A 15,408-nucleotide genomic window follows, 5' to 3' on the forward strand; every position below is an offset into this window, starting at 1 on the left:
TATCTGCCACTCTATCATCAAATACATTCAACAAACCCTCAAAATACTCGCTCCATCTCCTTCTCACTTCACCACTACTTGTTATTACCTCCCCATTAGCCTCCTTTATCGATGTTCCCATTTGTTCTTTTGTCTTACGCTCTTTATTTATCTCCTTCCAAAACATGATTTTATTCTTAAAATTTGATGATACTCTCTCACCCCAACTCTCATTTGCCCTCTTTTTCACCTCTTGCACCTTTTTGTTGACCTCGTTCCTCATTCTTTTATACATCTCCCTGTCATTTGCACTATTTCCCTGCAACATATATATATATATATATATATATATATATATATATATATATATATATATATATATATATATATATACACTATACACTATATATATATATATATATATATATATATATATATATACTATATATATATATATATATATATATATATATATATATATATATATATATATATATATATATATATATATATATATATATATATATATATATATATATATATGAGCAAGAGCAAGGTTATTAGGTTCAATAGGGCTGAGGGACAAGTTGATTGGGATATAAGTTTTAGTGGAGAAAAATTTGGGTAAGTGAAGTATTTTAGATATCTGGGAGTGGACTTAGCAATGAATGGTACCATGGAAGCGGAGGTGAGTCACAGTGTGGGGAAGGGGGCGAAGATTCTGGAAGCGATGAATAATGTGTGGAAGGTGAAAGCGTTATCTCGGAGAGTAGAAATGTGTATGTTTGAGGGAATACTAGTTTCAGTAACATTATTTGATTGTGAGGAAATAAAGAATGTGGTTGAGAGTGCAGAAGAGGTTGTGTTGAAATGGTTTGCACATATGGAGAGAATGAGTGAGGAAAGATTGACAAAGAGGATATATGTGTCAGTGGTGGAGGGAACAAGGAGAGCAGACCAAATTGGAGGTGAAGGATGGAGTGAAGAATATTTTGAGCGATCGGGGCCTGAACATATAGGAAGGCGAGAGGCGTGCAAGGAATAGAGTGAATTGGAACGATGTGATATACAGGAGTCGACGTGCTGTCAATGGACTGAACCAGGGTATATGAAACGCTTGGGGTAAACCATGAAAAGGTCTGTGGGCCTGGATGTGGACAGAGCTGTGGTTTCGGTGCATTACACATGACAGCTAGAGACTTAGTGTGAACGAATGTGATCTTTTTGTCTGTTTTCCTGGCGCTACCTCGCTGAAGCCGGGGGTAGTGATGCTGTTTCGTGTGGGGCAGGGTAGCGTCAGGAATGGGTGAAGGCTAGGAAATATGAATATGTATAGTGTATACATTCATGTGTCTGTGTATGTATATGTATATGCATGTATATGCACCTGTATGGGTGCTTATGTGTATATATGTATATTTGAGTGGATGGGCCATTTTTCGTCTGTTTCCTGGCGCTACCTCGTTGACGCGGGAAATGGCGATCAAGTATGATAAATGATATATATATATATATATATATATATATATATATATATATATATATATATATATATATATATATATATATATATATATATATATGTATATATATCTTTTTCTTTCTTTTAAACTATTCTCCATTTCCCGCGTTAGCGAGGTAGCATTAAGAACAGAGGACTGGGCCTTTGAGGGAATACCCTCACCTGGCCCAATTCTCTGTTCCTTCTTTTGGAAAATTAAAAAAAAAAAAAAAATGAGAGGGGAGGATTTCCAGCCCCCCGCTCCCTCCCCTTTTAGTCGCCTTCTACAACACGCAGGGAATACGTGGGAAGTATTCTTAATCCCCTATCCCCAGGGATAATATATATATATATATATATATATAAATATTTATTTATTTCTTTATTTTGCTTTGTCGCTGTCTCCCGCGTTTGCGAGGTAGCGCAAGGAAACAGACGAAAGAAATGGCCCAACCCACCCCCATACACATGCATATACATACACGTCCACACACACAAATATACATACCTATACATCTCAATGTACACATATATATACAAAGCAAAATAATAATAAAAAATATATATATATATATATATATATATATATATATATATATATATATATATATATATATATATATATATATATATATATATATATAAGAGCAAGGGAAGGAGTAGCAATACTCCTGAAACAGGAGTTGTGGGAGTATGTGATAGAGTGTAAGAAAGTAAATTCTCGATTAATATGGGTAAAACTGAAAGTTGATGGAGAGAGGTGGGTGATTATTGGTGCATATGCACCTGGGCATGAGAAGAAAGATCAAGAGAGGCAAGTGTTTTGGGAGCAGCTGAATGAGTGTGTTAGTGGTTTTGATGCACGAGACCGGGTTATAGTGATGGGTGATTTGAATGCAAAGGTGAGTAATGTGGCAGTTGAGGGAATAATTGGTATACATGGGGTGTTCAGTGTTGTAAATGGAAATGGTGAAGAGCTTGTAGATTTATGTGCTGAAAAAGGACTGATGATTGGGAATACCTGGTTTAAAAAGCGAGATATACATAAGTATACTTATGTAAGTAGGAGAGATGGCCAGAGAGCGTTATTGGATTACGTGTTAATTGACAGGCGTGCGAAAGAGAGACTTTTGGATGTTAATGTGCTGAGAGGTGCAACTGGAGGGATGTCTGATCATTATCTTGTGGAGGCTAAGGTGAAGATTTGTATGGGTTTTCAGAAAAGAAGAGTGAATGTTGGGGTGAAGAGGGTGGTGAGAGTAAGTGAGCTTGAGAAGGAGACCTGTGTGAGGAAGTACCAGGAGAGACTGAGTACAGAATGGAAAAAGGTGAGAACAATGGAAGCAAGGGGAGTGGGGGAGGAATGGGATGTATTTAGGGAATCAGTGATGGATTGCGCAAAAGATGCTTGTGGCATGAGAAGAGTGGGAGGTGGGTTGATTAGAAAGGGTAGTGAGTGGTGGGATGAAGAAGTAAGAGTATTAGTGAAAGAGAAGAGAGAGGCATTTGGACGATTTTTGCAGGGAAAAAATGCAATTGAGTGGGAGATGTATAAAAGAAAGAGACAGGAGGTCAAGAGAAAGGTGCAAGAGGTGAAAAAAAGGGCAAATGAGAGTTGGGGTGAGAGAGTATCATTAAATTTTAGGGAGAATAAAAAGATGTTCTGGAAGGAGGTAAATAAAATGCGTAAGACAAGGGAGCAAATGGGAACTTCAGTGAAGGGCGCAAATGGGGAGGTGATAACAAGTAGTGGTGATGTGAGAAGGAGATGGAGTGAGTATTTTGAAGGTTTGTTGAATGTGTTTGATGATAGAGTGGCAGATATAAGGTGTTTTGGTCGAGGTGGTGTGCAAAGTGAGAGGGTTAGGGAAAATGATTTGGTAAACAGAGAAGAGGTAGTGAAAGCTTTGCGGAAGATGAAAGTCGGCAAGGCAGCAGGTTTGGATGGTATTGCAGTGGAATTTATTAAAAAAGGGGGTGACTGTATTGTTGACTGGTTGGTAAGGTTATTTAATGTATGTATGACTCATGGTGAGGTGCCTGAGGATTGGCGGAATGCTTGCATAGTGCCATTGTACAAAGGCAAAGGGGATAAGAGTGAGTGCTCAAATTACAGAGGTATAAGTTTGTTGAGTATTCCTGGTAAATTATATGGGAGGGTATTGATTGAGAGGGTGAAGGCATGTACAGAGCATCAGATTGGGGAAGAGCAGTGTGGTTTCAGAAGTGGTAGAGGATGTGTGGATCAGGTGTTTGCTTTGAAGAATGTATGTGAGAAATACTTAGAAAAGCAAATGGATTTGTATGTAGCATTTATGGATCTGGAGAAGGCATATGATAGAGTTGATAGAGATGCTCTGTGGAAGGTATTAAGAATATATGGTGTGGGAGGAAAGTTGTTAGAAGCAGTGAAAAGTTTTTATCGAGGATGTAAGGCATGTGTACGTGTAGGAAGAGAGGAAAGTGATTGGTTCTCAGTGAATGTAGGTTTGCGGCAGGGGTGTGTGATGTCTCCATGGTTGTTTAATTTGTTTATGGATGGGGTTGTTAGGGAGGTAAATGCAAGAGTTTTGGAAAGAGGGGCAAGTATGAAGTCTGTTGGGGATGAGAGAGCTTGGGAAGTGAGTCAGTTGTTGTTCGCTGATGATACAGCGCTGTTGGCTGATTCATGTGAGAAACTGCAGAAGCTGGTGACTGAGTTTGGTAAAGTGTGTGGAAGAAGAAAGTTAAGAGTAAATGTGAATAAGAGCAAGGTTATTAGGTACGGTAGGGTTGAGGGTCAAGTCAATTGGGAGGTGAGTTTGAATGGGGAAAAACTGGAGGAAGTGAAGTGTTTTAGATATCTGGGAGTGGATCTGGCAGCGGATGGAACCATGGAAGCGGAAGTGGATCATAGGGTGGGGGAGGTGGCGAAAATTCTGGGGGCCTTGAAGAATGTGTGGAAGTCGAGAACATTATCTCGGAAAGCAAAAATGGGTATGTTTGAAGGAATAGTGGTTCCAACAATGTTGTATGGTTGCGAGGCGTGGGCTATGGATAGAGTTGTGCGCAGGAGGATGGATGTGCTGGAAATGAGATGTTTGAGGACAATGTGTGGTGTGAGGTGGTTTGATCAAGTGAGTAGCGTAAGGGTAAGAGAGATGTGTGGAAATAAAAAGAGCGTGGTTGAGAGAGCAGAAGAGAGTGTTTTGAAGTGGTTTGGGCACATGGAGAGGATGAGTGAGGAAAGATTGACCAAGAGGATATATGTGTCGGAGGTGGAGGGAGCAAGGAGAAGAGGGAGACCAAATTGGAGGTGGAAAGATGGAGTGAAAAAGATTTTGTGTGATCGGGGCCTGAACATGCAGGAGGGTGAAAGGAGGGCAAGGAATAGAGTGAATTGGAGCGATGTGGTATACCGGGGTTGACGTGCTGTCAGTGGATTGAATCAAGGCATGTGAAGCGTCTGGGGTAAACCATGGAAAGCTGTGTAGGTATGTATATTTGCGTGTGTGGACGTATGTATATACATGTGTATGGGGGGGGGGGGTTGGGCCATTTCTTTCGTCTGTTTCCTTGCGCTACCTCGCAAACGCGGGAGACAGCGACAAAGTATAAAAAAAAAAGAAAAAAAAAAATATATATATATATATATATATATATATATATATATATATATATATATATATATATATATATATATATATATATATATACATATATTTATGTATATATATATATATATATATATATATATATATATATATATATATATATATATATATATATATATATATATATATATATATATATATATATATATATTTTTTTTTTTTTATTATTATTTTGCTTTGTCGCTGTCTCCCGCGTTTGCGAGGTAGCACAAGGAAACAGATGAAAGAAATGGCCCAACCCACCCCCATACACATGTATATACATACGTCCACACACGCAAATATACATACCTATACACCTCAATGTACACACATATATACACACACAGACACATACATATATACCCATGCACACAATTCACACTCTCTGCCTTTATTCATTCCCATCGCCACCTCGCCACACATGGAATACCATCCCCCTCCCCCCTCATGTGTGCGAGGTAGCGCTAGGAAAAGACAACAAAGGCCCCATTCGTTCACACTCAGTCTCTAGCTGTCATGCAATAATGCCCGAAACCACAGCTCCCTTTCCACATCCAGGCCCCACACAACTTTCCATGGTTTACCCCAGACGCTGCACATGCCCTGATTCAATCCACTGACAGCACGTCAACCCCGGTATACCACATCGATCCAATTCACTCTATTCCTTGCCCGCCTTTCACCCTCCTGCATGTTCAGGCCCCCCCGATCACTCAAAATCTTTTTCACTCCATCTTTCCACCTCCAATTTGGTCTCCCACTTCTCCTCGTTCCCTCCACCTCCGACACATATATCCTCTTTCTCAATCTTTCCTCACTCATTCTCTCTATGTGCCCAAACCATTTCAAAACACCCTCTTCTGCTCTCTCAACCATGCTCTTTTTATTTCCACACATCTCTCTTACCCTTACATTACTTACTCGATCAAACCACCTCACACCACACATTGTCCTCAAACATCTCATTTCCAGCACATCCATCCTCCTGCGCACAACTCTATCCATAGCCCACACCTCGCAACCATACAACATTGTTGGAACCACTATTCCTTCACACATACCCATTTTTGCTTTCCGAGATAATGTTCTCGACTTCCACACATTCTTCAAGGCTCCCAGGATTTTCGCCCCCTCCCCCACCCTATGATTCACTTCCGCTTCCATGGTCCTATCCGCTGCCACATCCACTCCCTGATATCTAAAATACTTTACTTCCTCCAGTTTTTCTCCATTCAAACTTACCTCCCAATTGACATATATATATATATATATATATATATATATATATATATATATATATATATATATATATATATATATATATATATATATATATATATATTTATATATATACACGTTATCTATATGCGTATATGTGTAATAGAGTGGATGGATCTTTCTTCGTCTGTTTCCTGGTGTTACCTTGCTAACACGGCGGGAAATCGTGATCAAAGTTAGTTTAGGTTAGGTTGTAATGTCTTATAACCCATATCACTTCGTTCTCCTCCCCTTCCTAAATGCTTTTCTTTTCTTTCTTCTCAAATCTCTTCTTCTTTCTTTAGGTATTTTCCTTGTAGAATATCTGGTCGACGAAGGCCCTTAAATAGTCACAAGTCAGAAAGATTGGTCAACGATGACAACCACATAGTTACCTTATAAAGCGTGTGGTCGACAAGGATCCTCATGTAGACCTTGGACTGTGTCGGGAAGACGGCCAAGGAGAGGTTCTTCTCAACTATGACGTAGGGTAAAGAACGGTCGAACTCTATCTGGTACAGTGGGCAGTTGACGAAGGCTGTGGGTAGCACGTTCGGGTTAGGCCTGCTCACCGCAAGATCATTCATAGTTTGTAGATTTAATACAGTTTATTATGCCTCATATGTTGTCAGTAGAACTGCATCATCATTTCTTTCTTATCAGTAGAAAATGAATAATGCAAAGGAACACAAAGGAAATCAAACAGCAATGCACTTAATGGGTCCTTTCGAGGCTGTTCGTGATAGTGGAAGATATCAGAAACTCAAATGAATGTGGTACAAGTTAGAAGGTACGGAGACAATCTAAAGAGAATAACCTGCTAATTGGCGATGTGACTAAGGGGGCGCAAATAATATAAGTCGTGAACTTGAAGTGAAATATCTAATTAGTCTGTTGGTAAACATATCTATAATACTACTTTCAGTCACTCTAACTGGCAAACCGTTCAATGTGTTAACAGTCTTGTTGAAGAAAACACTCCGCCTTATTCACTGTAAAAGTCTGCCCACGAGTTTGTATCCATTACTACTAGTAAAGTCAGACGAACCAATTTTAAAGTAACTTGATAGATCAAGATTATCAAAGCCTTTGATAATTTTGGAAAATTACATTAAATCACCTTTTAACATCTTTTCTAAGTAGCGGGGAAAGAATTCTACCTCCATATTCCCCGTGTGTCGTAGAAGGCGACTAAAGGGGACGGGAGCAGTGGTCTGGAAACTGCCCTTCTTGTATTTCAATTTCAAAAAGAGGTAACAGAAGGATTCAAACGGGGAGTGCTCATCCACCTCGAAGGCTCTGATTGGGGTGTCTGAATGTATGTAGATGTGACCGAAATGAGAGATAGGAATTATGTTTGAGGAAAGAAACCTGGATATTCTGGCTCTGAGTGAAACGAAGCTCAAGGGTAAAGAAGAAAGGTTTGGAACTGTCTTGAGAGTAAAGTCAGGGGTTGGTGAGAGGACAAGAGCTAAGGAAGGAGTAACACTACTCCTGAAGCAGAAGTTGTGGGATTGTGTGACAAAGTGTAAGAAAGTAAATTCTAGATTCATATAGATAAAACTGAAAGTGGATAGCGAGAGATGGGTGATTTTTGGTGTTCATGCACCTGGTCATGAGAATAAAGATGAGTAGCAAGTGTTTTAGGAGTAGTCGGATGAGTATGTCAGCAGTTTTGGTGCATGAGAAAGGGCATTAATGATGGGTGATTTAATTTGAGGTGAGAAATGTGGCAGTTAAAGGTATAATTCGTGCGCATGGGGTATTCAATGTTATGAATGGAAATAGTAAAGAGCTTATGGAGTTGTGTGCTGAAAAAAGGCAGGTGATTGGGAATACCTGGCTTAAAAGGAGAGAGATACACAAGTATACGTATGTAAGTAGGAAAGATAGTCAACGGGGATCATTAGATTGCATGTCAACTGATAGGCGTGTAAAAGGGAAACTTCTGGATGTAAATGTGCCGAGAAGGGCAGCTGGTGGGATGTCCGATCACTGTTTTGTGTAAGCGAGGGTGAAGATTTGTAGAGGTTTCCGGGAGAGAGGATACAAAGTTGGGGAGAAGAGAGTGGTGAAAGTAAGTGAGCTTGAAAGGAGACTTGTGTGAAGAACCTGGAGAGATTGATGGTAAAATGGCAAAAGGTGAGGGCTACTGAAGTGAGGTGTTTAGGGAAGCAGTGATGGCATGTGCAAGAAATGCATGTGGGATAAGAAAGATAGGAGGTGGCGTATTAGAAAGGGTAGTGAGTGATGGTATGAAGAATTAAAGTTGCTAGTCTAACAAGAGGGAGGCGTCTGGGCGGTACTTACAAGGTAGGCAAGCAAATGATTGGGAGATGTATAAGAGAAAGCGGCAGGAGGTCAAGAGGAAGGAGCAGGGGTTGAAAGGGAGTGCAAATAAGAGTTATGGCGAAAGAGTATTTCTAGACTTTAGGGAGAATAAAAAGATGTTTTGGAAGGAGGCAAGTAAGTGCAAAAGACAGGAGAACAAATGAGGATATTGGTGAAGGGAGCAAAAAGGGTAGTGATAACAGGCAGTGATGGAGTGAATATTTTGAAGGAAGGTTAAGCCAGTTTGATGAAAGAGTGGTAGATGTAGTATGTTTAAGTCGGGGTGGTATGCGAAGTTAGAGATCATGGACAGTGGTTTGATGAAAAGAGAAGAGGTGGTGAAAGCCTCGCTGAAGATGAAATGCGGCAAGCGGCGATATTGGGTAGTAATGTAGTTGAATTTATTTAGAAGGGTGTGACTATGTTATTGACTGGTTGGTAAGGATATTCAATGTATGTATGGATCATTGTAAAGAGCCTGATGATTGGCGGAATGCATGTATAATAGCACTGTATAAAGACAAAGGTGATAAAGGTAAGTTTTCAAACGACAGAGGCAAAAGTTTGTTGGGTATACCTGGAAAATTATATAGGAGGGTATTGATTGAGAGGGTGAAGGCATGTACAGATCATCAAATTTGGAAAGAGCTGTGTGGTTTCAGAAGTGGTGGAGTGGATCAGGTGTTCACTTTGAAGAATGTGTGTGAGAAATGCTTAGAAAAACAGATGAATATGTATGTGGCATTTATGGACTTGGAGAAGGCATATGATAGGGTTGATAGAGATGCTTTGTGGAAGGTCTTACGAATATATGGTGTAGGAGTTAAGCTGCTAGAAGCATTGAGACGTTTTTATCAAGGGTGTGAGGCGTGTGTACGAGTAGAAAGAGAGGAGAACGACTGGTTTCCAATGAAGGTTGGCCTGCGGCAAGGGTGTGTGATGCCACCATGGTTGCTTGATTTATCTCTGGATGGCCCCTAGTCCCCGGCATCATGAGGTGCTATGAATCTTTGGGTTCCCGCTTGACTCTACTGCTAAAGAGCGGGAGGTCGCAGACAGTAGTGGTAGTGCCGGCCCCTCTCACAACCTCTCCCTTTCATCACTTACTCGATCAAACCACTTCACACCACATACTGTCCTCAAACATCTCATTTCCAGCACATCCACCCTCCTCCGCACAACTCTATCTATAGCCCACGCTTTGCAACCACATAACATTTTTGCTTTCCGAGATACTGTTCTCACCTTCCACGCATTTTTCAACGCGCCCAGAACCTTCGCCCCCTCCTCCACCTTGTGACTCACTTCCGCTTCCATGGTTCCATCCGCTGCCAGATCCACTCCCAGATATCTGAAACACCTCACTTCCTCCAGTTTTTCTCCATTCAAACTTACCTCCCAACTGACTTGTCCCGTAACCCTACTGTACCTAATTACCTTGCTCTTATTCACATTTACTCTCAGCTTTCTTCTGTCACACACTTTACCAAGCTCTGTCACCAGCTTCTGCAGTTTCCCACCCGAATCAGCCACCAGCGCTGTATCATCAGCGAACAACAACTGACTCACTTCCCAAGCCCTTTCATCCACAACAGACTGCATACTTGCCTCTCTCTCCAAAACTCTTGCATTCACCTTAACAACCCCATCCATAAACAAATGAAACAACCATGGAGACATCGCGCACCCCTGCCGCAAACCGACATTCGCTGAGAACCAATCACTTTCCCCTCTTCCTACTTGTACACATGCTTTACATCCTCGATGGAAACTTTTCACTGCATCTAGCAACTTACCTCCCACACCATGTATTCTTAATACTTTCCACAGAGCATCTCTATCAACTCTGTCATATGCCTTCTCCGGATCCATAAATGCTACATACAAATCTATTTGCTTTTCTAAGTATTTCTCACATACATATTTCAAAGTAAGCACTTGATCCACACATCCTCTACCACTTCTGAAACCACACTACTCTTCCCCAATCTGATGCTCTATACATGCTTTCACCCTGTCAATCAATACCCTCCCATATAATTTCCCAGGAATACTCAACAAACTCATACCTCTGTAATTACCTCTGTAATTTTTTCATATACAACTATAATCTCCAGTCACGATTCCAGTTCAAAGGTGGTGGCTCTACTTATTCCAACATCAATAAACTTGTCGCACGCCTCGCAGACCTTGAGTCCCCAAACTCTGATGTTATCTGGCTGAAGGTCTATCTCCCAGATACCACACTTTTCCTTTGTTTCGCCTACTGCTCATCTAATTCTACAAACTTTATATCTTTCTTCAACTGTCTATGCTCCTACGATGAGACTGTGGCATTCTCTCACCCGCAAGCCGAGACCTTCTATATAAGGGATTTCAACGTCTATCATAGAGAAATGTCGAATACCTCCCATACGGATACTGTGTGTGTGTGTGTGTGTGTGTGTGTGTGTTGTGTGTGTGAATGTTGGGGGGGGGGGGAATCTAAACCTTCACCTTCTCTATTATCAATGATCTAAAGCAAATAGTCTCCTACCCCACCCATATTCCTGACCGCTGTGACCACTCTCTTAATATTCTGGATCAGTTTTTCACCTGAATACTTCGCCCTCAATTGGTTCATTTGACCACACACTATAAATGTACCAATTCTAACGATACCCCCCCCCCCCCCCAGTAGCCCCTTCTAAACGTAAATATTGGTACATCAACATAACGGAAAGGAATAAATTTCGAAGATTCACTTCCTTGGGTAAATTGCTATCTCGTATCTGGCGTTGAATCTGTCTTCGCCAGACGCATGGCAGAAGTTATTTTTGCGAGACGGGAAGCAGCTATCCCTTCTGCCTCCAAGCCGACTACCTCTTCCAATCCATGGTTCAACCGTTCCTGTTCTGAGGTCATTTAGCCAAGAGATAAGGGACATCGGGGTGGAAAAACTTCCCTTCCCCCACCTCTCATTTAACAATTATCACTGGCTGTATTCATTGCAAGTATGTTAATTGTAAAGCAGAATTTCTTTATTCAAGGGAAGCGCGATAAGCTCTCTTTGTAATCCACTGATAGGTCTTTCTGGTCTTTAGCTAAGGGCATTGCTAATAACTGTTGCTCTACCTTTCATCCACGATTTCTCTCGGACGGTACCATAATTTTTTCTCCCGTAGACAAATCAACTCTCTTTGGTTCCCGTTTCTCCTCTAACACTATTCCTTCATCCATTGCTGCTCCTCTTACTAATCCTGTGTCCATTCCCGTAATCTCTTTTCGAATTGCCCGAAAAGCGCTTCGCTATCTGGACACAGGCATGGCTTAGGGTTCTGATGGCATTTATCTATATGTACTGAAAGAGCGCGTCTTTGAACTTGCAGCTGTGCTTGCTCGTCTGTTCGTTTGTTTAAAAACCAGAACTTTTTCCTCTTCTGGGAAGCATGCGTTGATGCATCTCATCCCTAAGAAGGCCGACGGTTCTAATCCCTTTAACTATCGTCTTGTTGCATTTTCAGATTCTTTTAATCTCTCATCACCTCCCATATCCTCATACATCTTAAATTTCACATTCTTCTCTCTGATCACCAGTATGGCTTCCGTAAGGCGAGATCCAATGGTGATATTCTTTTGTATCTTACTGATATCTTGTCATCGTCCCTGAAAGATTTTGAGGAATCCTATGTAGTTGCCCTTGACATATTCAGTGCATCTGACAGGGTGTGGCATCGAAGTCTCATTTCTAACCTCTCCTCTTTTGGCTTCCCTCCTTCACTTTGCTCCCTTACATTAAGTTTCCTCTCTATGTTGTTGGTGGATCAGCCTCTCCCCTTTTCTCCATCAACAGCGGTGTCCTTCAAGATTCTATCCTATCTCCTACACATTTCCGTCTTTTTACCAACGATTTCTTTTCTTCCACAAATAATCAAATGCACTCATACGCTGGCGACTTACACTGCATTCTCCACATACCTCAATTCTGCTCCATATTTTCTCAATCAATCTGCATCTCGTCTCGACATAACTTCCTCAATAAGCTTAGAACTCGACAGGATATCACAGTTGGATAGTCGAAGTCTGGTTAAGTTTAGTGCCTCCAAGAACCAGTTTCTACCCATCTCTCCAACAAAAATTCCTCACAACTTTCCTCTCTTCTTTGACGGTTCAGTAATCCCCCCCCCCTCTTGATTCAGTGAACATGCTTGGGAATACTGTAACATCCACTCTATCTTGTTAACCCCATATTATGGAAACAGCTGAGTCTACCTCTAAAGAATTGGAAGTCCTAGTTAGATGTTGACATTTCTTTCCAAAGTTGCTCCATTTATACAAGGATTGCTACGCCCTTGTATGGAATACTGCTTTCATATTTAGGATGGCTTTATCTCTGCGTCCGTCCTTGACAGAGTTGAGTCGAAAGCAGTCTGATTTAAAAAGTCTCCCAGGTTAACTTCAAAACATGACCAGCTTGCGTTGGCAAATCAAAGGTAGGTCGTTTTGATAACTGTTTATTTCCCTGCACCTCGAAGTTTTAGAACTCTTTACCCAATAATGTCTTTCTCAGTAACTGAGCTGGCATGTTTTAAAGAACAGGATTTCCACTTCCTCCAAAATTCAGTGTGTTTAAAGTTGTGGGAAGACATAGACAAAAAACGAGACAGTACGCAAGCGAGCTACCAAGATGATTCCCGACCTAAAAAACAACATCCCATGAGAGCCGACTTAACAGATAGAATTTTAACTTACAAACGAGAGGTTTAAGAGATGATCTAATACAAGTATTCAAAACCATCAAAAGCTTCGTTAAGTTCGATTCAACAAGATACTTAAGGATAAATTCGTCTGATTTTACTCGTAGTAATGGATATAAACTCGGCGAACGTTTTACCTCGTGTGAGGCAAAGTATTTTTCCTTTAAAAGGGTTGTTAACATATGTAATGATTTACTTATAACCACGAAGAAAGATGAAACAAAATAAGTCTCAAGTGCACTTTCGTGTAATTACATCGTTAGGGGAGATACAATGTAATGATGTAATTACACGAAAGTGCGCTTGGAACTTGTGTTTCATTTTTCCTCATGGTTATTAGTATATTCTAGGTCACACGTATCATTGTGACCCTACAGTGTCATGGAATGATTTATCACTTAAAGTAGTTGAAAGCAGTATCATAGATACTTTTAAGTACAAACTTGATAAATATTTTGCTTCAAATCCACGACTGACATTATTTGTACCTCCTTTGAAAATTCTGTACATCTTTTTGCTCCTACCACACTAATTCACGAGTTTATGCTTTCTTTCACTATCAAAACACTCGTTAGGACCTAACTGTCTGTTGCTGTTTGAGGTTATTTGTACTGATTTGTATGATCAGGAGAGAAGTAATGTTTTAGATAGTACTTTCTCGATTTACGAAAGATCTAAGCACCACACATGAGGTCGTTCGAAGATATATATATAAAAAAAAGTTTGATTTCATTCACATTAAGTTCTGAGCTGGATTAGAATATGACTGCCTCACAGGAAACAAAGGGTTAGCATAAAGAGGTATAAAGCATGATGATAGATGACCAGATGTATCGTCTGTAATGTTTCGGATACAGTTAGTGAAAGTCACGTTGGAGTCATTAGTAAATACTATCATTAAATGAAATTCATAAGAGGAATCCCTGGAGAACCCTCTCCAGGGATTCTTTCCATGAATCTCATTTAATGATAATATGTCCTTATGACTTCGACATGAATTTCACTGGCCGTAACCGAAAAATTACAGACGATACAAAATTAGGAAGTACAGTAAATTCAAGTGAAGATCCTGTTTCACTACAAGGAAAGCTTGGCAAATTACATAATTTACAGATGGCCATGCCTAGATAGACTGTAAGGAATTAACAAATGGTAAAGAAGCACTAAGGCAGCAAGGTATGAAAATACTTGTACTGTATGTGACTTCAGTGTTCCAAAAATAGACTGAGACTGTAAATAGCGATTCTGAGGAAGACTTTTATTTCTTTTAAAGCAGTCCAGACTGCTTTCTAACGCAATTTGTAAAATAGACAACCTAACTGAAAGATAGATGATCTAATTCTATCAGAGAAAACTATACTATCAATTCTGGAAGTAAGGTGGGAAAGAAGCAACTTACAATTGATATAAAAGAAGATCTAATTAGAGTGCCAGATATTGGCAAATTTTGATGGATAATGGTGCCAACTAAGGCATTCAGATTCGGGGAAGGAGCCTTGTCTCGCGGTTGTTGGTGGGTCGGGCACGGAGCCTTCCCTGGTCAGTGGAGGGTCCGGTGGGGACCCTTGTTCTCCGGGTAATGGGAAGTCGGTTGTGGGACCTTGCCCCGTGGGTAATGATGGGTTAGGTGTGGTACCTTTTCTTTTATGTGACTTGACCTTCGAGGAGACTTTGACCTCGATGGCGAACATCAGGCTGATTTACAGCAGGGTTCTATCAAGGGTAAATCATATCTCACTAATTTGTTGTCGTTAATTACCAATACTTTTAAAGCGGTAGATAATAACGAAAAGTCAGGTTTAACACAGAAAGTTGTCACTTGGTGTAAATGGGGTTTTACTTCGATGGTTAGGAAATTGGTTGACTAGCCGTAAGCAAAGAGTAGTGATTGATGGTGAAGCCTCTGAATTGTTAGACTTAACAAGAGGTGTGCCACAGAAATCATTCAAAGGACTGGTTCTCTTTCTTA

At 40.5% G+C, this 15,408-nt stretch overlaps 1 protein-coding gene across 1 annotated transcript in view; it reads right to left on the minus strand.

The window, feature by feature from the left end:
- The window catches only part of LOC139752654 (uncharacterized), an 80,267-nt gene that overhangs the window by 41,633 nt on the left and 23,226 nt on the right, over nt 1–15,408 (minus strand). The window contains exon 4 of the mRNA XM_071668409.1: nt 6,768–6,910. Within this exon, the coding sequence (XP_071524510.1) occupies nt 6,768–6,910 (143 nt within the window). The remainder of the gene's footprint in view (nt 1–6,767; nt 6,911–15,408) is intronic.

The sequence above is a fragment of the Panulirus ornatus genome, chromosome 13, assembly GCF_036320965.1.
Source record: "Panulirus ornatus isolate Po-2019 chromosome 13, ASM3632096v1, whole genome shotgun sequence".
Lineage (NCBI taxonomy): Eukaryota > Metazoa > Arthropoda > Malacostraca > Decapoda > Palinuridae > Panulirus > Panulirus ornatus.